General features: G+C 43.1%; 1 protein-coding gene across 1 annotated transcript in view; it reads right to left on the bottom strand.

Annotated features, from left to right (window-relative positions):
- Positions 1 to 337: 337 nt before the first annotated feature.
- Positions 338 to 24,632, bottom strand: part of PDHB (pyruvate dehydrogenase E1 subunit beta) — a 71,772-nt gene continuing 47,477 nt past the window's right edge. The window contains exons 9-10 of the mRNA XM_085624742.1: positions 9,996 to 10,137; positions 338 to 1,064 (exon numbers count right to left, since the gene is read on the bottom strand). Coding sequence (XP_085480868.1) covers positions 919 to 1,064; positions 9,996 to 10,137 — 288 coding nt within the window. The 3' untranslated portion in view covers positions 338 to 918. The remainder of the gene's footprint in view (positions 1,065 to 9,995; positions 10,138 to 24,632) is intronic.

Here is a 24,632-nt window from a genome sequence, read left to right as displayed (position 1 = left end):
GCATCTAAAAACTGGCACCTTACATGGTCCTTGCATAACTACATGGGCTCGGCTCTCCCAGAATCTGACATTTCTTTTTCCTCTCAAAAGGTTCATATCTCTGAAATGCCAGAAGGGCGGCAGGAAACAAAATTGTGTGCTTGCCTAACATGTGAAACAATGTGCCCCTGCTTTACTGAGATTTACCAGCGATCCACTGAGCTTAAATTTAAAGAGTCAGAACTACTTTGTGATAACCAGTGGCACTCTATAGAGCATGTTGACCCTCTGTTCCACAATATGTCATGATGAATATGGCCTTCATGTCTACAAGCAAAGTATACCTGAGTGAAAAAGCTCTGGTTCCATTTGATTTTTATTTAATATACTTGAATAGTGATTCTACAAAATAAAGGATTAAAATATGAATTTACACTAGTTACAATAAAGCAGAACTGGAAAAAGTACAGATATAATAGCTCATGATTCTGGCAAATCAGAACACATCTATCGAACCATGCTCATTTGAAAAAGTTTATTCCCACTTGGAAACACAGCCTAGCTTGGCGACATTAGCTGCAACATGGATTACAAGAGGTACTTTCTTAAGACACAGTACAAGAAAGATCTGAGCAGTCCACACGTGGTAGAACGTTTTCAGATGGCACTACATAAATAAATTGTTTGTAACATGATCCATACGGTCTTGTGGAAGGGGAGACTGAAGAAGCTGCCCATAAATGTGCACATAAGTACAGCTGACGCAATAGTTAGTATTGTGTTTTTTTAAGTCAGCAAAGTACTGCCTTGTTCCCATACAACACAGTTCAATGATAAAAACAAGGGAACCCTGCTCAGTACATTCCACATCAGTATTGTTTAAAAAGCAAGATGCCAATGGGCAGGTGAGAGACAGTACCCTGTGTAACAACAAACCAACTAAACATGTAATGTTTTCTTCACAGCAAATATAATATCTTTCACTTGTGGTATACAGTTGTCTTCCAGAATCTTGGCATATGGCATAGGAACATCAGCACCTGTAACACGAACAACGGGAGCATCCAAGTAGTTGAACGCTGGTCCTGGAAAGTATAGAAACAAGTAAGGTATTAAAAACCACAAATCAAGTAACAATTATACTCCCATGAATTGGGAAGTAGGCAAGAATAGGAGGAACTGGGTGAAACTAGAAAGCAGAGAAATGCTCAAAGAACGATTAACAATGTAGTGAGGGACAGATCAAACTCCCATGTAGCACAATTTAAGACCCAAACCTGCATACCCCTTCGTCCTCCAGGAAAACTGCTTAAACAGAAGGAAGAACTCAAATGCAGATTCAAAGGCAAGATTCATAAAATCATGTATTGCCTCACACTTTGGTTAGGCCTCAAACCCTCCTGGGACACGGTGGTAATATCTACATAGAGGCGATAAACAACTAGGATGGGGTTAGAAAAAGGAGAAAAAAAATGCCCAGAATATGGAATTCTCAACCACTGGCCAAATGTCACTAAGCATGTAAATGTCTTAAAACCACAAGCTTGAGAACTATCCACTACAATCAGAACACTTAAAATAAAAGCAGCTCTGCATGGATACCAAAATGTCATATTAGCTATAATTAGCAGGACCCTGGAGACCATGTCTTATGATACTTGAGAGATACAAGTTCTTGTTTGAATTATGCAGTTTAATATTGGGATTTTAGTGTGTTCATCCAGAAAACAGTTCTAGAAACATAGGGCAAAAAGAAATACACAGATCACACAAACATCGCGAGGGTCACAATAATATTGGTTTGCTGGTAAAACTTTGTTCAACTTTCTTCCCATTTTGAAATACAAAATTAATAACATAAAAGCATTCTTTTATACCTGCCTCTGATCCATTTGCACTTTGAATCAACTGTCTGGTTACCCTAGTTATACACTAAAACAATATTTACACAATGTGTTCCTGTCAGACTATATACAGTATACCTAATGTTGGTCATCAAAAACCTTTTGTGGAAAAAACGCCTTTACAACAATTTTTTGATAAGATTAACTTTAGTGGTGCACAGAGGTAATGGAGATGCAAACATTCACTGCATTAGGCTCCTTACTAGCTGATGTATATCACGTACTGAATGTCTGCATGTTACTGCTCTGGAAATCTTGCCCTTGGCTTGTGGTAACAATCTCCAGGGAAGTCATGCAAAACATGTTTTAGTTGAATGCTTTACTCCTGTTACATCTAAGTGCTGCCATTGTTAACAGTGATGCCCAACTTTAAGTGCGTCCATTGTTCAGAAGGAATATGCTACTTACCAGTATGCATCTGTTCTTGGCATGTAGAGCTGCAGAGCCACACACTAAGGATAAGATCGCCATCTGGTGTTGGGCTCGGATGATTGCAGGTTGTTGTTGTCTTCGGAAGAAGTCTTTGGTCACGAGATAGGTGACTCCTCCTCTGGACAACAGTGCGCATGGGCATCCACTCCATCCTCAGATTGTTTTTCGCCATGATGGGAAATGGTGTATAAGAAGTAAAGAGAAAGGATGTCCATGTGTAGTGTCTAATTAAGACAATGCTGGAACAGATACAGGTCCCGGGGAGGCGTGTGGGCGTGTGTGGCTCTGCAGCTCTACATGCCAAGAACAGATGCATACTGGTAAGTAGCATATTCCGTTCGAGGCATACGAGCTGCAGATCACACACTAAGGATAGACTATATAGCAGTGTCTCCCCTAGCGGTGGTCACCTGTATCCGTTGCAGCAGTTTGGAATAGAGTTTTTAGGACAGCTTGGCCTACTGAAGCTTGTTTGGATTGCACATCGACACAGTAGTGCTTAGTGAAGGTGTGTGTAGTAGACCATGTGGCTGCTTTGCAAATGTCTTCCAAGGGGATGTTCCCCAAGAATGCCATAGAAGCCCCTATATTACGCGTGGAGTGCGCCCTAGGTGGAACTGTAAGAGTACGTTTAGCTTTCTGGTAACATATTTGGATACATTTAACTATCCACCTGGCGATACCCAATTTGGAAATAAGGTTGCCTTTATGTGGTGGAGCGAAAGCAACAAACAGTTGCTTGGTTTTTCGGAAAGGTTTGGTTCTGTCGATGTAATAAAGCAAGGCTCTTTTAACATCTAAGGTATGAAGTGCCCTCTCAGCTACTGAGTCTGGATTAGGGAAGAAGACTGGCAGTTCGACTGACTGGTTTAGATGGAAAGGGGAGAGGACTTTAGGGAGGAATTTAGGATTTTTCCTAAGAACCACTTTGTTACGATGTAGTTGTAGGAAGGGTTCTTCAAGAGTTAAGGCTTGTATTTCTTTTACTCTTCGCAGGGATGTGATTGCGACAAGGAAAGCCACTTTCCATGTTAGGAACTGCAGTTCGCATTTGTGCATTGGTTCAAATGGGGGACCCATGAGCCTTGTTAGAACAATATTAAGGTTCCACACTGGGGAAGGTGGTAACCTTGGAGGAATAATTCTTTTAAGACCCTCCATAAATGCTTTAATGGCTGGTACTTTAAAGAGGGACAGGTGTTGTCTATTTTGCAAGTAGGCTGCTAATGCCGCTAGGTGTAGACGTATAGAGGAATACGCTAAATTGCATCTTTGCAAGTGTAGTAAATAACAAATGATGTTTTGGATGGAAGCATCCAGCGGTTGTAGGTCCTTGTTAGTGCAGTAAATGGCAAATCTTTTCCATTTTGCAGCATAGCATGCCCTAGTAGTAGGTCTTATGGCTTCTTTTATGATATTCATACAGTCTGGAGGAAGGTTGAGGTACCCAAACTCTAAGACTTCAGGAGCCAGATTGCCAAGTTCAGTGTTTGAGGATCTGGGTGTCTGATTTCTCCATGGTTCTGGGTTAATAGATCCGAGGAAGAGACGCAGTTTTTGATGTGGAACTAGCGATAGTTCCAGAAGTGTGGTGAACCAGGGTTGACGTGCCCAAGTGGGAGCTACTAGGATGAGTGTTAGCAACTGTTGTTTTAGTTTGCGTAGCACAAATGGAATGAGTAGGAGAGGCGGAAAAGCGTACGCAAATCTGCCTGACCAGTTCATCCATATTGCATTGCCCTTTGACCATGGGTGTGGGAACCTGGCGGCGAAGGTTGGGCATTTTGCGTTTTCTTGTGTGGCGAACAGGTCTATGTCTGGTTGTCCCCACTTTTGGAAGAATGGGAGTAGGACTTTGGGGTGTAATTCCCATTCGTGTATTTGCTGTGTGTGGCGACTTAGGAGGTCGGCCACCTGGTTCTGTACCCCTGGGAGGTGTTCTGCTAGCAGGTAGATGTTTTGGGGAATTGCCCATCTCCATATTTGTTGTGCAAGTTGGGACAGTTGTAGAGAATGTGTGTCCCCCTGCTTCTGTATGTAATACATTGTGGTCATGTTGTCCGTGCGGATGAGGAGAGTTCTGTTTTTTAGATGCACTTGGAAGGATTTCAGTGATAGGAACCCCGCCAGAAGTTCTAGGTGATTGATGTGGAGCTGTTTTTGTTGAGTGGTCCACCTGCCCTGAGTGGTGTGTTGAAGGAGGTGGGCTCCCCACCCTGTGAGAGATGCGTCGGTGGTCAGCACAACTTGTGGAAGAGGCTCTAAGAACGGCCGCCCTTTGGACAGGTTGATGGTGTTCCACCACTTCAGTGAACGAAGTGAGCGGCTGTCCACCAACACCAGATCGGTAGGTTGTCCGTGGGCCTGGTTCCACTGTTGTGCTAGACATTCCTGTAAGGAACGCATTTGAAGGCGTGCGTGGGGTACTATGGAGATGCATGACGCCATCATGCCTAAGAGTTGCATGAACACTCTCGTTGGAAGAGAGTGTTGTGTTTGACATTTTTTGAGGAGACTTTGTATGTTGGCTATCCTGGTTGTGCTGGGATAAGCTATGGCCTTGGATGTATCTATGGTGGCTCCCAGGTATTGATGTACGTGGGAGGGCTGTAGTTGAGATTTTGGATAGTTGATGGTAAATCCCAAGTTGTGTAGGGTTTGAATAGTGCGGTGAGTATGGAGAACGCATTTTTCTAGAGTATTGGCTTTTATGAGCCAATCGTCCTGATAGGGGAAGACATTGATTTGTTGTCTCCTGAGATATGCTGCCACAACTGCTAAGCATTTGGTGAATACCCTGGGTGCGGTTGTTACTCCGAATGGGAGAACTGTAAACTGATAGTGCTGACCGTCTACCACGAAACGTAGATACTTCCTGTGAGCGGGATGCATAGGGAAGTGAAAATATGCGTCCTTGAGGTCTAATGTGGCAAGGGAGTCGCCTTGTTGAAGTAATGGAAGGACCTGTTGGAGAGTGATCATGTGGAAATTATCCGATTGTATGTACGGGTTTAGTAGTCCGAGGTCTAGTATGGGTCTTAAGGTCTGGTCCTTCTTGGGAATGAGGAAGTATAGAGAATATACTCCTGTGCCCTGATGTTGTAGTGGAACAGGTTCTATTGCGTGTTTTTGAAGCAAAGACTGAATTTCCTGTTTGAGGAGCGTGAGGTGGTGAGACGTCATGGGACGGTGCTTGGGTGGTATGTTTGGGGGGGTGTTTAGGAGTTCGAGGCAGTAGCCAGACTGGATAATTTGTCTTACCCACCTGTCTGTTGTGATGGAATTCCAGACAGGTAGGAACTGTTGAAGTCTTCGACCGGAGTGGAATGGTCTGGGGGGGAGTGGTGGTAAGTCACTGTTTAGTAGCTGGAGAGGTGCGGGTGTTGTTGTTGCCCCGTCCTCGGCCTTTAGTATTGTTTCCCCTGTAACCTCCTCTAAAATATCCTCTGTTAGGGGATGTTTGACCTGATGTTTTGAAGGTGGAAGAGGTGTCTGTTCCCACATTTTTGGAAGCCCCTCTATAAAAGGAGCGACAAAAGGAGCCTCTGGGTTGAGTAGACTGCAATGCTCCCATTGATTTGGCAGTCTCATTATCTTTCTTCATTTTTTCTAATGCAGTGTCTACTGCGGGTCCGAATAGTTGCTCCTGATTAAAGGGTTGAGCAAGAATGGTCATTTGTACTTCCGGCTTAATGCCGGAAATGCGTAGCCATGCGTGGCGTCTAAAGCAATACGCTTGTGTTGACTGCCCTAGAGGCGGTGTCCGCTGCGTCTAATGCACATTTGATGGAGGCATTTGATATTAATTTACCCTCTTGGATGAGGTCATTGGCCTGCGATTTGTATTGATCAGGCAGGTGCTGCAAAAGGTCCTCTAGTTGATCATAATGAGCCCTATCATAGCGAGCCAATAGGGCTTGTGTATTGGCAATACACCAGTGGTTAGCAGCTTGTGCGGCAACCCTTTTGCCGGAAGCCTCCAAGAGCTTAGACTCTTTGTCTGGGGGCGGCGTGTCTCCAGTTGTTTGGGAGTTCGTCCGTTTTCTGGCATTTGACACGACTAGAGAGTCTAAGGGGAGTTGCGTTTTGATGTACGCAGGATCCTGTGGTGCCGGTCTGTATTTTTTTTCGATCCGGGGGTTGAGAACCCTGGCCCTAACAGGGTCTTTAAAAACCTCAGTGGCGTGCTTTATCACTCCCTTAATCATGGGTAGAATGTGAACGGTCTTTTGTGAGTGCTCAAAGGTGTCGAGGAGAAAATCTTCCTCAGGTGTGTCGGTGTGCATGGTGACGCCGTGAAACAGTGCCGCCCTGTTTATAAGATGACCAAACCATAAATGGTCATCAGGAGGGGAGGATTTTGAGGGGTATGGAGTGGGATCAGGCATATCAGGCATAGGGTAAGTCCAGTCATCTACTGGTGCTGTGTCCGGGAGTGTAAAGGGATCAGTAGGATCAGTGGGATCATTAAAGAAATCCGGGTCTCCCCCTAAATCATCATCATCATCATCATCCTGTGGAGGTGGTGTGTGAGAAGGAGATGGTAGAGGTGAAGGCGGTGGGGTGGGGGGGGATGGTATAGGAGGTAATGTAGGAGAGGAAGGATGTATGGGTGAAGTGGCACAGTCCTTCTTCTTTGGAGGAGCTGGAGGAGGTGTTGTGTCCAGCTTCCTTTTCTTGTACGGCACCGCTGTGACATGTCCGGTTTTAGGATTTATGTAAATCCGTTTTTGCTTTGGATGTGGCCGGAAAAGTTCCTCAGTGTCCGAAGGTGGCTTTGGCGCTGACTTTTTTGGTTCCGATCTGGATTTTGTGAGATCGGCAGGTTCTTTGTGGACTTTTTTTTGGCACCGAGGATGTTTTTGGTGCCGAAGAACTTTTCGGTTCCGGTGGATTTTTCGGTGCCGAAGGACCTTTCGGTGCCGGTGGAGACCTCGGTGCCGAGTGACGTTTCGGAGCCGATGGAGATTTCGGCCTCGGAGCCTGCTTCGGTGCCGAGGGTTTTGTAGGCACAATAATATGAGGTTTGCTCGAGCCCGAGCCACCTGCAGGCTTTGTTTTCTTCGGAGCCGGGCCCGGGGGCGGGACTTCTGAAGATGATTTTGGATCGCGACTGGGCCCAGCTGGCAGAGTCTTGACCAATGCCTTTTTTGGTGGGGTTGGGGTAGGGGAGCTAGTACTCACAGGCTGCCCCGGATCAGAATCGTCGGCCTCGGACACGATCTGGAGATCTTCGGAGTCGTCGTCAGGGACATCCTGTGCAAGGATGTCTTCTGGTTCTGGGACCGGTTTGGCCATGAGATGGCGTCGAGCTCTTCGGTCTCGGATAGTTTTCTTCTAACAGAATGCGGCGCAGGCTGGACAGCTGGATTCGTTGTGGTCTGGTGAGAGGCACAAATTACAGACCTCGTGGTGATCACTATGAGGAAACTTTGCTCCACATTGGGGGCATTTTTTAAAGGGTGTCCTTTCCATCAGCCGCGTCCGGATCCGGTCCGATGGGATTTCGACGTCGAGTTATACATTTTTGAGAGTTGTTGTGATTGCTAGAAGTTTTCTGCTGGAGCGGAAAAAAGTTCATCCGAACCCAATGGCGGAAAAAAACAATCTGAGGATGGAGTGGATGCCCATGCGCACTGTTGTCTAGAGGAGGAGTCACCTATCTCGTGACCAAAGACTTCTTCCGAAGACAACAACAAGCTGCAATCATCCGAGCCCAACACCAGTTGGCGATCTTATCCTTAGTGTGTGATCTGCAGCTCATATGCCTCGAACAGCTGAATTTCACGCCCATTGCTCAACTTATGCAAGCTCTGTGGTTCCAGGGAATTCCTTTACACAGGTGTCCTGAATATATCATGCAAAACAAAATTAAACGGCCAAAGGAGATTTAAAGAACTCCAGGCGTTGACTCCAATACTTGTAGCTGAACACAAACAAACCCCTTGGTCTGGATAGAGAAATTAAACAAAGAAAGAGTTGGTGTGCCAACCTAATGTGGGGTATTGCCTATAAATGAGTAATTCCCTCACCCACCAAAGATGGCATGGTTCTTCATAGGGAACCTCCTTGCACTGTGATATCTAGCCACTGTGCGGGCTACAAACTCCTCACTAGAGGGAGGAGCTCAGGGATGTTTTCAGCAGTACGATCAATACCTTTCTAATGAGCACATAGTGATAAGGGAAGCAGAGTGTGAGTGAAAGGGTGTGCTGATTAAATCTGGCTCCAAGGTATATGCAACACAGTTTATTCATGCGTCCCACAGCCAGGGTTAAAACAAGCAAAACCAGCCAGGTATATTTATACCGCTGTTCTCTGTCCTGGTGTCACGTACTGCTGCATCAGGTAGCTGCTCTGGGGAGACTGTTCCCTGAGCCTCACGCCAAGGCCTGAGTTGACCTTCCCCCATAGCTAGTGGGAAACCAAAAGTGGATCCTTTGTCTGGACTTTTATTTGGACCACTGGTTTTGTATTAGAAGTCCAAAGAACGGGCACACCAACTCTTTCTTTGTTCATTTCTCTATCCAGCCGCAGGTGTTTGTTTGTGTTCGGCTCAATATATCTTGACCGGTTTAAATTAATTATATAACTTGACTGTAAGCAACAGACACACCCCAGCGCCACTCTTCATTTAAACAGAGTGCCTCTTAGGTGCATCTGTTGCGAACAGTCAAATTGTATCATTAATTTTGGGGAAACAGCCTTTACACTGCAACCATTACAACACATGCATTTACCCCGCATGCTGTTGATACGAAAAAGGTGTGTAGCAGTGGGTAGAACTGTTGCACACACTGGAGTTGGAATAGAAAATTTATCTATTCCAACTTCCAGCCCTTCCCTCAACAGCAAGCCGGGGTAAAGTTTGGCGTTGCAACAGCATGCGGGTAATGGCATGCGTTGTAGCGTCACATAACCTTAATTTTGAACAATTAGGATAGTAGCTGCAGAATACCTGCACAAAGGAATACTAATGAACCACTATGCTTTTTTTCTTATTACTTACCCAGGTTCCGTTTGGTAGGCATAAGGGTAGGTTCTGTGATTTTACTTATTCCTGCAAAGCAGGAGAACAACCAAAGGAAGAGCAAAAATTAGCATAAATCAAAAGGCTGGGATTAAAGGTTAGTGACTTTTTTGACATCTCACCTCCCCAATTTAACCTAGGATTCATGTAAGATGTACCTCTGTGAAATAATAAACCTCCATAGCAGTTATGAGCAAAACATATATTGTCTAGCAGATGTTCTAAAGGACGGTCTGGATAACAAGTAGCAGGAGTAATGTATTGTAAATACTAACAAAGATCCCCTAGTGACAATACTAGATCTTTAGTTTAAGAGGATTTTAAAATAGGGAATGATGTCTACTGTTTCAATAGCCAAACCTGGAAAGGAACGCGTAGCTTTCAGGGGAAGACATCAAAGAACCTTAGCCTGTTAGAAGAAAAGCCCATGTTCAGAAACAAACACTAGTTCTTGCTATCACCCACCCTTAGTTTCACTGAGAAATACACTTAGTCTGCCTAGCATAGCACCAGTTTCATCAAGCAGTCTTCTGTAACTGGGACAGTGAAGGGAAGCACATCCACTACAGTTGAGGACCACCCATGAAAGAAAGCACCAGGTACTGAAATTGATATAGTATCAGCACTAGCATTTACATTATTTGACTTACCTTCCATAATTCTAGCACAAATTTCAGATCCTACACCAAACTGTGGCCAGCCCCCTTCCACAGTCACTAGATGATTGGTCTTCACCACACTGGCTTCTATGGTGTCTGTATCCATGGGTCTAATCGTTCGAAGGTTTATTACCTTAAAAATAATACGTGTAGAGAAACTTTATTTAATGCAAGAGATCTTAGAGTTTCTCTAATAAAAAGTTAATAAATAAATCTGTATTAGTTTCTCCTTAGTTAGAAGTATCATTTCTAATTGTTCTGGACCAAATGTATGTACGTGCTCTGTTCAGTCTTGTGAGCCTTATGTTCCCTTCTCGCGTTGCTTTGACAGGAATAAATATTCATATCAACAGTGCAGGTCTACCAACATTAGCTTCACAAAATGACAGTAAAAAAACGAAGCAGTTAGTTGTCAACAGCAGCCTTAAGTGCGGTTTATATTTTCATATCCAAACCACTTAAAATAAAGTTGCCACAGACAGGCATTGGGAAAAAACGATGCTCAGTAGAGTACACAACACATTTCGATTCATTTTAAATTCTTTATTTCAGTCAACGACCAGCAAAGTAGCAAGTCAATACTTTATACAAAAACTGGGCAACAAATAAAATCAATCAATAATGTTTAAAAGCCCACATGGGGCAGATACAGCAGTTTACGTAAAACAGCTTGTAAAACATACAGTAAGTATTAAATAAGAGCTATTATTCAAAAAAAGGAAGACCAACATATATATTATCATGATAATACTATCATTTTCGCTCGACCTGTCAAAACATCTCTCATCAAGTAGACAAGCAAGGCATGCATATGAAGTATACATGCAGAGTGGATACAATATCACAGAAAGATATGTATAACTGCCCTCGAAGAAGTTATTCTGAAGTAGAAGTTAACCGGACTATTTCATGGTCATATTCCCCATCATGAGGGCGAGAGTGGTAAGGGCAATACACCTAATGGACCATATGTTTTATCTCTTATATTTGCATTGGCAATTGACACTTTGCCCTTGTTTAAACATATACCCGTAAGGCTGAACTGTAAATATCCACAACTTTTCGAATGTTGATTTTTGTTTCTAAACGTCACATGACCGCGTTATCTCATCACAACCTTTTGCACGCTCGATGACTGTATTTAATACTGTTGACTCCTTTTGACCACCCTGCTCCTATATGACATACTATTCTTATCCTCTTCTGTCTCTATATGATCTTCTGACTTCAAACAACGATGTATTTGTGATTATGTTCTCTTCGCAACCATGCTCCCTGACAACCGGAAATTGTTTTTTGTAATTTGTCTCGCATATGCGCACCACTCCTTGAATGTTTATACCCATTTTCTTTCTCTCAAAAAAAAAATTTTTTTTGGATGCGTTTGTATTTCTAAATTTACTGTGCTAAAACTGTCGCAATTGTTACATTTACCTTCCTTGACATGGACTTATAAATATGTTGACTCCTTTCGCCCAATATATCCACTTTTCCTTTCCCACTCTCATTATCCAAATCACACCCCTATCCTTTTCTTATTAAACTTACTTTATTCTGCACAACTGCTCTACTACACCTCTACTCCCCCTCACCTATACATTTCCGCTGCAACTCATACCACAAACTTGACTTAATTAAACCTTGTCAATCCCTCGCACCCCAACTCTGACCCGTTTCTCACTTTCTTCTCACTCCCTCTTCTCCCTCTTCCCTTACTTATTCCCTCTTACGCTTCGCTTCTACACTTACCACCCACTACTATGCACATGATTTACACATGACTAACCATACCCTGTCTTAATCAACCCTTGATGTTACTTTGTCTATGTACAGCCCTGAGGAAGCCCCAGGCCTGATGGCCAATTAGAGGGTGAAACACGTGTTGGCTGTGCCATCCTTTCTTCTTTTTCAGCTACTAATAAAAAATACAAATATCTTATCTTCATCATCTGATCCATTTGTATCAATCGGATATTTTATCCTAATCAACGGAAATTTATACTCTAGCCCAGATACACCCGCAAAAAACTTACCTCAACTTAGAGGGATAGGGGCCCCTCCCCCTGTTTCTGGGCCAGAACTAGTATAAGAAGGATATATGCTTATTAAATGACGGGTAAGGGATGAGGATTTTTTTTTCCCTCACCTACATACAACATGCATATGAAGTATACATGCAGAGTGGATACAATATCACAGAAAGATATGTATAACTGCCCTCGAAGAAGTTATTCTGAAGTAGAAGTTAACCGGACTATTTCATGGTCATATTCCCCATCATGAGGGCGAGAGTGGTAAGGGCAATACACCTAATGGGCCATATGTTGTTGAGAGATTTGGCAATTGAAAAAACAAATTGTGTAATGTCTGCCTTGCAAATTATCAGAGCTACTTCTAAACTGGTGAACTCCCAAAGATCGACACTGGGGAGATAGCTAGCAGTTATGCTGTTTGTAATAGAATGGGCAGAAATACAGTAGATGACAGTCTGTTTCATCATCTTCTCCACTCTCTGGGTAAAGTTTGCTTCCCCCCAAATTGCCGTCCCAATAGGCTGTAAATGAGGCAAGGGGGAGGGCAGCCAACCTAAAATAGAGCGCTTTGGCGAAAGGTGGATCGATCTCATCCATATATGGCTCAAATGCGGGAAAGGGTTTAACCTCAAGAACAAATTTGGTCAGGCATCCCAAATCTTGCTAGTTAATCAACTTCCTCTCCTCATGCTCACAGTAAATGGACTTCAGCTTGGTTGCAGAGGATGAGTGAATGGCAGTTGGGTCCAGCCAATACTAGGCCAGACCCAGTGAGTAAAAGGACAGCATTACATATTTCAGCCAAGAAAACACCACCCATTTGCCTATCCATAATACTTCTCAGTTCTGCACTGTAGTGTGCCAGCTCGGGGGTAGACCATGCACATAGCCAGTACAGCAGGGGGTTGAGGAGCACCAAAGGAGAAATGGACTGGAAGCCTAGGTCTTGTTTAAAAGATCAGAGGAGTACTTTGTGGGAGTTTAAAAGCCACGCTCAATTATGTATTTTCTGACACCGCCAATGTTTCTATACTACTGTGGTCCCACAGTTCAGCACCATAGGCTGCGGAAGTTACTGCTTTAGCTCTTCAGACGTCCAAGAGTGGGCAAGGTGGATTAAAAGCGGTCTTTCTTGTTTACAAATCTTAAAATAAATGCTACCCTTTGATGCAACAAAAGTGTGCTTTTTGGGACTTGGCTAACCCATCTGTCAGAACTAAATAGATGAGTTCCTAGATAATCAAAGTCAGTTACTTTTCTCCAATTTCACCCCCTCTGAATCCCCTATGGGGATGGACTGACATGTAGTTCATTTTATTTGTATTGGTAGCTAAGCCATGATAGGAACAAAATAATTTGAACCCAAGTAGGAGGGTCTGTAGGCATTTAGGGTAACAACAAAGCAGACATTTTAGTGCCCCCTAGAAATGGGAAATCATTGTCACAGTCCCTAAGGTAAATCGACACAACTATTAATAAAAAGTTGGGGCAAGCATACAGCCCTGTCTCACTCCCTTAGTTACCCAAAGCGGACTGTGTTCCCCCATTGGGGCCCCAATGGATTGGAGCTAAATTATCGCTATGAAGTAGGATTAGGATAATCGAGAAGGGGTCCTGGATTCCCAAGACCCCTGAGGATACCCCAAAGTTGTCCTCCAAGGACCATATCAAATGCCGCTCTTAAATCAAAAAAAGCAACAGAGCCTACTCTTGTTGAGATCTACCTCCTTCCACTGGATTAGTTGAAACCTAAAAACCTGGTAAAGCGCACTCATCTTGGGATGGAATCCTGCTTGGAACGGACACAGAAACTCATTATCGGTGATCCAAGTTAAGATACGGTCAAGGATTAAATTGCAGACTATGTTTTAGCTGGAATCTATAAGGATTATGGACGATCGTTCACTGGGTCGGACTTGAGATCCTTATTAAGGAAGGGAATATTCTCTGCTCCTTTCCAAGAAGCTGGAATTTCAGCACCCGCCATGATAGCATTAGCGACTTGATTAAGATATAGAGCCAATTTGATGGGTTCTGAAATAAACCAATCCAACGGAAACCTGTCTGACCCGGGTGTCTTGCCAGCCTTCTGCAAACCATTGGCTAATTTAGTTTCTGGTATGGTAAAGAAATCACCATTGTCAGATGGATCAAGGTTTTTGACTGCATGACATGTTACAGATGACACGGGTCCCAGCTTGGCTGGATCCACTAAATTGGGAGAGAGAGAAAATGTAGGCTCATTATAGAGGGAGTGAAAATGGACTACCCACTCATGTGGGAGGATATTAGATTCAGGCCTCATTCTGGTGTTCTTAGCGCCACAGGATATAATATGCCAAAAGTCTGTCTGATTCCCGGAACGAGCTGCAATTAAAATATCAATCTAAGTGGCAATGTCCCAGGCTATTTTCGCATTTTTTTGGGCGGATTTATAAAGTGCTCTAGCTTGCTTGATAGTTTGGGGGGCGGGGGTGACCTTTAAGAATTTTTATTAAATTACTCTTGGCTATCCTGCACTCCTTGCTAAAACAGGTAAACACCACATACATTTGAGGTTTCTTCGAAAAATGTGCGTTTACAGCTTTACATTTCTAGTTCATTAAGCATGAGGAGCATGAGCAGCATCTCAGTGCTTTTCTGTGGTCAGTGTTTCAAGGCTTCCGTTCTGTCAAAAAGCATGCAACTTTATTACTACATCCAGATTATAGCTTGATAAAATTAACTGAAAAGTTAGTAAATTAGAAAAGAATCAGGAAAAGTGGGGAACCAAAAAAAATGGGGACAACATGATGGGAAGTAGCACTGCCATTTTTATTGGTTATGAATTTCAATGGAACCTTATAAGTGTTTAGCCAGAGCTATTGACTTTGCCAATCTTTTTAAGCTGTGCTGTAGAGAAGTGTGGCTGCTGTACAGCTGGCTGAAAAGTTTTAATAAATAAGTGTCAGAAGCATTTTGTTACCTTATATATGACCAAGAAGGCATTATGTACAACTGAACGACCATATTAAAAAAAAAGAATTTACAATAAAAAATGTCCTCCGTTTTCTTTTGTTCTTGCAATGCTGGCAAATTGTTTCTGCCTATTCCAATGGTTGACTGAGTATACAACTGCAGAAGGCGAGCAAGGAGCATTTTTAGCATCCTAGGCAGTAAAGGAACATTTCGTATTGGGCATTTTGGGAACAGCAAAAGGCTGGTCTCACTGTATAGTCAGAATGAAGGTTGCCTTGGAGTGTAAACTCGAGCAGGATTTTGATATTGAGAATCTGGTGAGGGGGCAGATGGGTGCGTTAGGGAAGAGAAGGTAGAGCTTTGCAGAAGAATGAGTAACCGAACCTAAATGAAGCACCCCTCGTACCTCTTTAGCTGGCACCACTTTCACAGTCAGACTCAGAGTGCAGAGCGGGGGTGACACAGGTGACCAAAAGAGAGAGAGAGCGGGTTAAGAAAAACGAATGAAGAAGAAAAGAGAAAAGGAAAAAAAAGTGTTAACTGTTCTTCTCTCCTTCTGTTTCTGTCTGGGTGTTCGTCTCAGAAGTTAGAGGCAGCCAGAAAAGAAGCTAGGGGAAGAGGATTTACTGGCAAGAAAATCAGATTGGCCCGTGACATCGCGTAGCTAGGCACGAAATTTGTTTTGTTTTGTAGGACTGAGAAGCCACCACCTGGACAGAGCGGGTCATGATCCCTTCTAATCAAATTCAAATCACAAATGGTTTGAAAACCTGCTGTGCTAAATGATGCACTTTAAAAATCACTATGGAACAGTTAATTAACCTAAACGAAATAGTATTTTATAACTGATTTATAGGGAGTGGGGCATTCTTCCCAAGGTATTCGTGAAAAATATTGGCAATGCAGGCATTTTTAAGCACAACGGACAAGCATCAGTGGCCAATTCTAGAGAGAATATTTAAGGAATTTCAAAGGGAAACTTGGTGTCTCTTCCAAACAATGCACTGGAAAGGATTTAGTGAAGAATGTTACTCATCTGTTGTGCTCCAAAGTACAAAGATCAAAACCACACAGGAATTCAAATTCATTTTAAACTGGTGTATTCGGAGAGACTTTTTGTGGAGAGTTAGTTGCAAATAGATCTTTTAAAGACATCTGGGAGACAAACTTAATAGAATGAAGTACAAGCATTGGTCGCGCAGCTGCAAAAGTGACGCGGCCAGACGAGAAGGGCGGGGGGAGAAAGGAGGGGGGATTGAGGGGGTAGTGCAAGCAGAGCAAGGCTTAATGAGATAAGCATGGCAGATGGTGGCTGCGCGCGTTCACGCGTACATGCACGCAAGCGTTAGGCCAGGAAACGCTGGTGGGTAGGACTTTGAAAAGCCCCTTACTAAAAGTCGAGCAACAGTGTATGCGCTGCTGTAGGCTCGACCTAATAAAGGGTACTAGAAAGAGCAAGGTTCTCTGCAACGCCAGGTAAAAAACCACAACGGATTGCGACTGACCACATGATATTTATGGTAATTCAATGGCACTGAATTAAGTATCTTTTCTTTGGGATCTATCATGGAGTAAGAACCTCAACATCACTGTATGTACAGTTTCATATATAACTAGGAATACATTTAATGGCCAACTTGCTTTTTGGTAACTGGAACACAAGTTTCTGCATCGCAACCTCTCCTCCGTTATTATTATATTTGAGCTGTTATTTGACTTATGTAAGAGTTTAATGATCTTCTCGGTTTTGTTAATTACAAGATTTGTGAAAAAAAGGCTCACATTTGCAGCATTAAGGCGTTATGGTGTTTTAATCTACATCAATCCCTTTGTATTGCTTTTTATATCCTCATAGGTAAGGAAAAAAGAAAGAGGTGATAAACTTGGATTACTTAGCAGTAATCTTTATAACGCAGAGTCCTATCCTTCCCACTAATGTATATGAGTTGTGGGCATTGAAATTATTTAGCAAGATTTCATTTTCCTTCACTTACGCCTCCTTGGAAGGAGTTTAGGAAAGTGGAAAAAAATTAAAAGGATAAAAAACAGCCCTGTATTCGGATGTGGTATATTCCATAGGTTAGTTATAAAGGATACCAGTAAGTAATCCAAGCATAATTGAGCCTGGTACTGCCAAGAGAGGAAATGGGTGTCACAAGCACATGTATGTGATAACAGTGTGGAACAGTACGTTATGTCAAAAATCAGTGTATGTAGTCATGGGTTTGATTAGTCATTAATGAATGGTACACTATAGAGAAACTAGCAAAAAGTTATATTTTTCCTCTCTTAATGAGAGGCACACCTTGCTCTTCCGAATGGTTGGCAAAAGCTAATAAACATTTTTTTAATTCCTTAACCGAGGCACATGGCAGTTTGTATGGAATAAAGTTCTATACATTGTTTCGTTTTGGTGTGGAGTGTGATGATACCAGGAATTTACAGGTTTTCAATGGGCTTCGGTTGCCCAAAGGTGTTAAATCGGACAACAAATTTCAGAAGAAAATGTAGTAGAAATATTATTTGGGTCTTGTCTTGGTCGTTTAGTGGCAGATACAGATGCTTGAACCCTAGTGAAACATATGAAAAACATTTTTAAATTCTGCATACCCCGACAGATCCTTTGTGCACGGCAGACTGCCTCCCCACCAAGCCCCGATAGGAAAGATGGAAGGTCCACAAAGAAAATGCTTGTGCTCAAAATGTCTAGGATATTCCCTTCCTCAACCCTCAAGCAGGATGTCACCAAGAAAGACCAGTGCCACCTGTGCTCCTCTGAATGCTGAGACAGCAGACAAGGATACATGCGCATCAGAGGTTTAGGACTACATCTGCCTGTAAATTGCTCCTTCTAACATTCTTTGAAGCACTTTCTGGGTTTTACCTCTACATTTTTTCGAAAAGTCTGTGAGCATATGGAGACAAGACAGAAACAAGCATTGACAAAGCAAATAGGTTTAGAGGATGCAAAATCTATTGGCTTTATCAATGTTTTTTTTAATAGACGACCTGCTGTGCAAAGTGATTTAAAGAAAAAAATCACTATGATGCAGCCAGCATTAAATGCTTCATAGCGCTTTTTGTTTTACTTTAATTCAGACACGTCTACATTAGGTAGCCTTTTCCTGTGGACATGTTTTCCAATGACTGAATTGCTGGCCTTTGAACCTTGCGATTTACCACCTGACTGAACTATATACCAGCAAGGGCAATCACTTTGATTCAATTTGCCTATAAATGTAAACAAAAAAAATAAAAACATTTAAGATACATTGAAAGCTATAGGTTTGCTAATGCATCGTTCAGCCATGTTGCTACACAAAGCCTGGTAGAAAAAATTCACTTGCAACAGTAAATCATTAAATAAGGGGTTGTACAACAGCACGCTAAACCGTGAAATGATCACGCCGCCTAATGGACAGCTAGAAACGCAGACCTTGAAACCCCATGAAACGGGGAGGTTTTCCTTTAAGATTAGGTCAAGATCAATTTCCAAGTGTTAAGAAATGCATTGCTTTGTCAGGCCAGTTCCCTTGGGAACATGAACTAGGGTAAAACTGGGAATTCCTTGTAACAGCTATACAAGAACCACTGTGCACTGACTGAATGGTCAAATATCTCCTATGTTTAGTCTGTGACTTTCAAGGTGGAGCAAAGTTGAACAATCGTGAATTTCTCTTGGAGGATGGTGTGGGGCATCAGATGCAGGTAGTAGAGGTACTCCATGAAGACTAGGTTAATTAAGTGTTTGATGTAGAAAAGAGGCAAGACTTACTCCTACTAATTAAGATTGTGTACTGATAATGTTCAATCTACTCGTACAGCTGTAATGTTACATTTCAATACGGAGAAAGGTACAGAAAACCTGAATACTCCACGTGCATTATATGAGACCGCAACAGCTTCACCTTGGTTCTGTAGCTTAAGCATGACCAGGGCTTAGTGTTAATTCTGTCTTTGAGCTCGCCCTCTGAACAGCTAACTGGTGTAAGCCCCCGTATGAGCATGTAGGTCTAGTTACGTTTACAATCGTACCATACACATGGACGTGAACAGCATGTTAAAATAAAATGTATGTTAATGATTGTTTTTTTTTGTTGATGCGCCATCTTTGGAAAATGCATGTAATCAGTGCTTCTATGTCCTTGAATCTTCAATAAAATTGGTCACAATTTCTTTTTTTTTTTTTAAATCAGCATGTAGGCCTATACTTATGTGATTTTCAACGTGCCAGCTGGTCAACCTCCAGCTCCTTCAGGTCTCAGCAATAGCAGTTATGTTCCTCATACAGAAAAGTTTCTTACAATGTGCTGGAACCACAAAGTAAAAAATGAAACTTCAAACCGGACACATGGGCTAGGTTTTGTAACATATTTTTATTGGCATTTATAGGTTATTGTGACAAATAACAAGGGAAAGATACATTCAGTTGAATTGCATATTACAGCTCTTGCCACAGTATATCGCTGGTCATGGAAAGAAGGGTTGGTCGATGGGCATTTTGTGAACCTAGTTTTATGCAGAAATAATGGCAGTTGTGGATTAACCAACTAGCCACTCAAATTGAAAGATGTACTCAAACATTTGGGACATCCATCCAGCACCTTTCTTTTCTTTCACACTGGAGAGCAAGGAGGAGGTCCAGTCATCACACCACACCAGGTTTATCTGGTGGAACCAGTAGGCATTCTCCCAGCTATTGGCCGCGGTGTGAGTAAACAGACCTCTTTTCAAATTATACATCCGCTGCTACCAACTGTTAGTCTATCATGCGCCAGTGATGCAGAGGTTAGTCTTATATGTGAAAAGAATTAGCGCTATGGGCACACCTTTAATGTCAAGCAGAATCGAAACCTTTACTGATTGGAGCAACAACAAAGTTCGTGTAGAGCTCCAACGTTGGACTGTCACAGGTAACATCTGCATAAACACCTTCAGTTCTACCAGAATTATGAATGTAGGAGGACCGCAAGTTGCTACTGGGCCAGGGACTCTCCTCTACATGTCTAAGTACTTTGTCGAACATGAGGTTTAAAACATTAAACAACTGAAGGCACTGTTCACTTTGCCCAGGCAGCACCAATGCTTTTCCAATCATGTTGTGGCCAGACAGGGGTACTTCACCCATTTATAAGCAACTTTTCAGGCACCATGTTCCTTTGTCACAATCAACTTTCTCGTTTCATTTACAGATTTTGTGCATTATGGTTAACAAACACCAAAACGTGAGGGGCTGTGTGGTGCGAAACACCAGAAAATCGTTGTTATAGTATTGTTTGACACAAGTTCTGTGTCCTAAATATAGTCTAGAAAAATCAGTAGCACTGGAGTTCATAGAAAATATAAACTTAGTTGAAATATACTTTTGTATTTGATATAGAGGGAAAAATATTAATGTCAGACAAAGTTTCTGACTAAGAGATTCTGACTAGCAGCTGGGTGTGAGTTTAATACAGGAGATAGTGCATCCAATGGCAATGAGGCACTAAGTGTAAAGATGTACATCAGATTGTACATACACAACTGCTGTGTGGGTATATTCGCAAGATTACGAATGGCATTTTACTACTGCACACCCATAGAACAAGTTTACGTCCAAACCAAAAAGGCACAGGAAAATGTTGAAAGTTCCTGGCTGGTGTACCCAATTCACAATATCATAAGCCTAAAAAGGTTTTCTGATTTTGCCGACACAAAGCCATAGGTGGATCTGTGTGTTCTTAAAGCATATTAAGAAACATTCACAAAGAAGCCCACTATTAATATATAAACAGGTGAGAGCGACCCTCCCAAGCCACCTAAGAATTACGAAATGAAAGGTTACAAGGGCAAGACAAACAAACATTCACCATCTAGAGCTTCAGGCGGATTACACTGCTCAGAAAGTTACCTACGCGTACACAAGTGTAAATGTTGCTAAGCATCTGGAGATGTAACATGGCTGGCCCTACTTGATTAAACTTTAGGTCTTTTAAATGAGTTATTAGAAGTCTTTGCTTGGGTCAACAAAAAACAGTGCAAAAAAACTAAAACCCTAAAGAAATAAACAATAGACCGAGTCGAAAGATTATCGCACTCACAGGGTCCCAGAGACCAGCAGACCACCCATTAGAGAAGCTGATCAAATGTAAAAAAAGATTAGGCCTAAACCTGGTCAGTAAGTGACAATTGTAAACATTGCTGAACCATGTCAGGTATAGTTCAGATGAAGGAACAGTTTTTAATAAACAATAGGCGAGGGCAACCGGTTTCTGTAATTCAAGAATTTCTCTCAGGGCAGCTGCACACTTGTTAAAATGGAGTTTAACTCACTCGTAGTTAGCTTTAGTGATCTTGTCAGGGCACTAATACAAGTATGGGAGACCCAAGGTGATAAATTCAGATCTTAAATAACCGAACCAAGAGATCTTTCTCACGTTATCCAAAGTGAGACAATCCCTTAGGGTTAGCTCACTTTTATACCACACCGATAACCACCAAAGCAGAACTGGTAATGAGCGAGAGCCCACCCGAGGAGCATCAGATTTGTCACCTAGTAGTACTGCCTCTAAGCGATTCATATAGATAGTAAACAAGAATGGGGCCAAAATACACTCCTGCATAATACCCCAGGAAATTGGAAATTAACTTGAACAGCAGCCATCCTGCCCAAATCTCACAGACGGAGACCAATCCCTATGCAAGTCCCCCAAAAAGGACACCCATACTGGGTCTACACTCATTGACAACAGCATGGTCTAATGCTTAGTGCGATTCACCTTGTCAAACGCTGAGGTAAGCTCCAGAAAAAGGGTGCCTCTTTTTGGCATAGTATACTTTTGAATGACTAAGTATAGGTTCTTGCACTGGTCAATAGTGCTTAATAGGACCTGAACCCATACAGTAGGTTATTTAGGATGTTATTTTCTTTGGCCCACAGAGATAGCCTATCCAAGATCACCTAAACCAAGACCTTAACAGTTGAATCAATCAAGGAAATCGGTCTGAAGCATCTTGGATCCGCTCAATCACCCTTTTTTTAAATATGGATATAATAATGGATCGTGCCCATGAACTCAGGGGACCAAAATGCACAGCTAATGAATATATAGAAGAGAAAGGACCAAACCATCTAACTTCCTCTATCACTGAAGTCAATGTAAAAGCAGTCTCCGCCATCAAGAGTATTAAGAACCCTCCTGAAAGTGGCGCAATCTCGGATATCACATGCATTCCCTAACTGTTCCCAAGCATCATCCCTGATGAGTTCTTTTCTTTCCTTGGTTAGCCTATTATAAAGTCCGCATAAGAACCTCACCTCCTCTTTTCCCTAGGTGAACGTTTGAGGGCTTTAATTAGATCACACGTCTTCAGGCACAGTATCAGGATTTGGACAGCACTCAATCTCACTGCTACTTTTACAAAACAAATTACCAGAGAATTCCTCCGGGACAAGGTTTGGATTGGAATGCTTTAAAAGTAAAACCAAAGAGTTGTGGTTACTCCAACCAGACCAGGAGACCCTGTAATCAAAGAATATCATAAAGGACCTACTATTGTTTCACATCCCTGCCAACAAAGGTAGGTTGCTCCACTGGATAACTAAATTCAAGGAATGAACTCCGAGGTTAGCCTGGTCCCCTTGGGAAGTATGCTCAAAATGTACAAAGGAGGATTCATCCCCCGAGGGGGATCCTGAAAGATTTTGCAGACTTTTTTGCAGGGACCAATATTAAAATTTCCAATGTCAACTACTGGGATGAAAGAATTACATTTCGAAATATGCCCTGGGGAGGGGGAGGTGGGCAAAGCTTACATTTTCAAGCATTACATCCATAAAAGTGACACCATCAGAGTGGGTAGACTGACCTTTGGGGTTAAGTATGTTTAAAACCAAAATGTTTTATCAGGAAAGGTAATGAGAACCGCTGCTAGATTAGGGGAGTTTGTCTCTAACTTATTCACTAGACCAGGGATACTCATAGTACGGCCCGCGGGCCACCAGCGGCCCGGCAAGCCTTCCTTGGCGGCCCGCGGACCTTGCAGACATCGTACCTGTGCAAGCACCGCCGGTTTCAGCAGCGTGGAGCTATGGGGGCCGGGCCGGGTGATTCTTTTAAAAGCCATTCACTTGTTAATAAGGCTTTGTTGTATTTCACCTCTTCTTAGCGCCCCTGCATCTCCCCTCTGAATGAGTGGAGATGCAGGGGCGCTAAGAAGAGATGAAATACAACAAAGCCTCATTAACAAGTGAATGGTCTTTAAAAGACCTGTGAAGTACTTGGGTGCGGCGGCTGTGTGCGTTCCAGGGAAGCTGACTCAGCGCGGGGTGAGGTGACGGACAGGCGCCGGGGAGGGGGGGGGGGGGTGGTGTACAACTTTGGGCTGGCTGGCTGCAGCACACATGGAGTCTGCTCAAAAGAACCGGGCACTACTATGTGTATGCATGTGGGTGCAGAGCACTCGCCTGCCGTACCACAGCTCGCTGACTATTCTCCTGTCAAAAGAGGAAACTGCACACCTAGTCCATCAAGGCGCTGCTGTCCAGGTCGCCTAAACCCTTCTCAGCCCCCACCCTGAGCTCAGCACTCTGAATGTGGAATCTGTCGTGGCACACCCACGCAACACACCGCACATGCGTTCGTCTGTGAAGCACCTATGATAGGAAACAGAGTTTCAACATCAGAGGCAATTTTGATGCAACAGCTGAAGACAGTTACATTTGTTTATTGACAGGAAAGTGAAATATAAATGTTATCTTTAAAAAGGGAACGAAAGAAAGAATATAAATGAAAGGGAAAGTCTTTGGACCTGCATTTAACAAACCGTGCAAAAAAAATAACAGCAGGAGCCATATTTATAAAACCTCAGGCTCTCATTTGGGTGGGCCTGGTGCAGACAGCATCTGTGTGCAATTTAGCAAAAATATGCCTTCTCTCCAGGGCAGGTGCACCTCTGCTGAGGACAGCGCAGGAGCAACAGACTGTAGTTGCTGGTCTGTCCGTCAATGCAGAGGTCCAGGCAGCACATTGGGAAGGCGAGAGGGATTCCTGAGTACAAAAGCATTAGCCTGCAGAGTGATGCCTGCAGGTCCCGGGGAACATTGTGTCCTACTCCTGAAGGTGCACACACTCAGGGTGCGCACTGGCTGTACACCACTTCATATGCCGCGTAGCATTAGTGCACCTAGCGACAGCCGGCTTTTCCCTGTGCCACTGTCTGAAAGATATGACGGACATGACAAAGTCTTCCAGGGCTTAATTTGTGCGGGTGTTTGCCAGTGCTTTTGAAGCCCTTTATCTATAAACATCGGCATGTATCAACTAGAATCCACCTCGGCTGCCCACCTTGTCCTGTTGCTTTCTCGCCATCCTGCTGTTCCTGCATCTGGGCTCACTTTTGTCCCCTTGACAGGGGGAGGGAGGGAGGGAGACAGGGAGGGAGGTAGACAAACGCAGTGAGTGAGGCAGAGGGAGAGAGGGAGAGAGAGATAGAGGAAGAGGGAGAGGGAGGGAGAGAGGGAGAGAGAGATAGAGGAAGAGAGAGAGGGAGGGAGAGAGGGAGAGAGAGATAGAGGAAGAGAGAGAGGGAGGGAGAGAGGGAGAGAGAGATAGAGGAAGAGAGAGAGGGAGGGAGAGAGGGAGAGAGAGATAGAGGA

This window comes from Triturus cristatus, chromosome 9 (assembly GCF_964204655.1).
Source record: "Triturus cristatus chromosome 9, aTriCri1.1, whole genome shotgun sequence".
In the NCBI taxonomy this organism is placed as follows: Eukaryota; Metazoa; Chordata; class Amphibia; order Caudata; family Salamandridae; genus Triturus; species Triturus cristatus.
The sequence above is the reverse complement of the archived record's forward strand: the minus strand, read 5'-3'. Positions and strand labels throughout refer to the sequence as shown.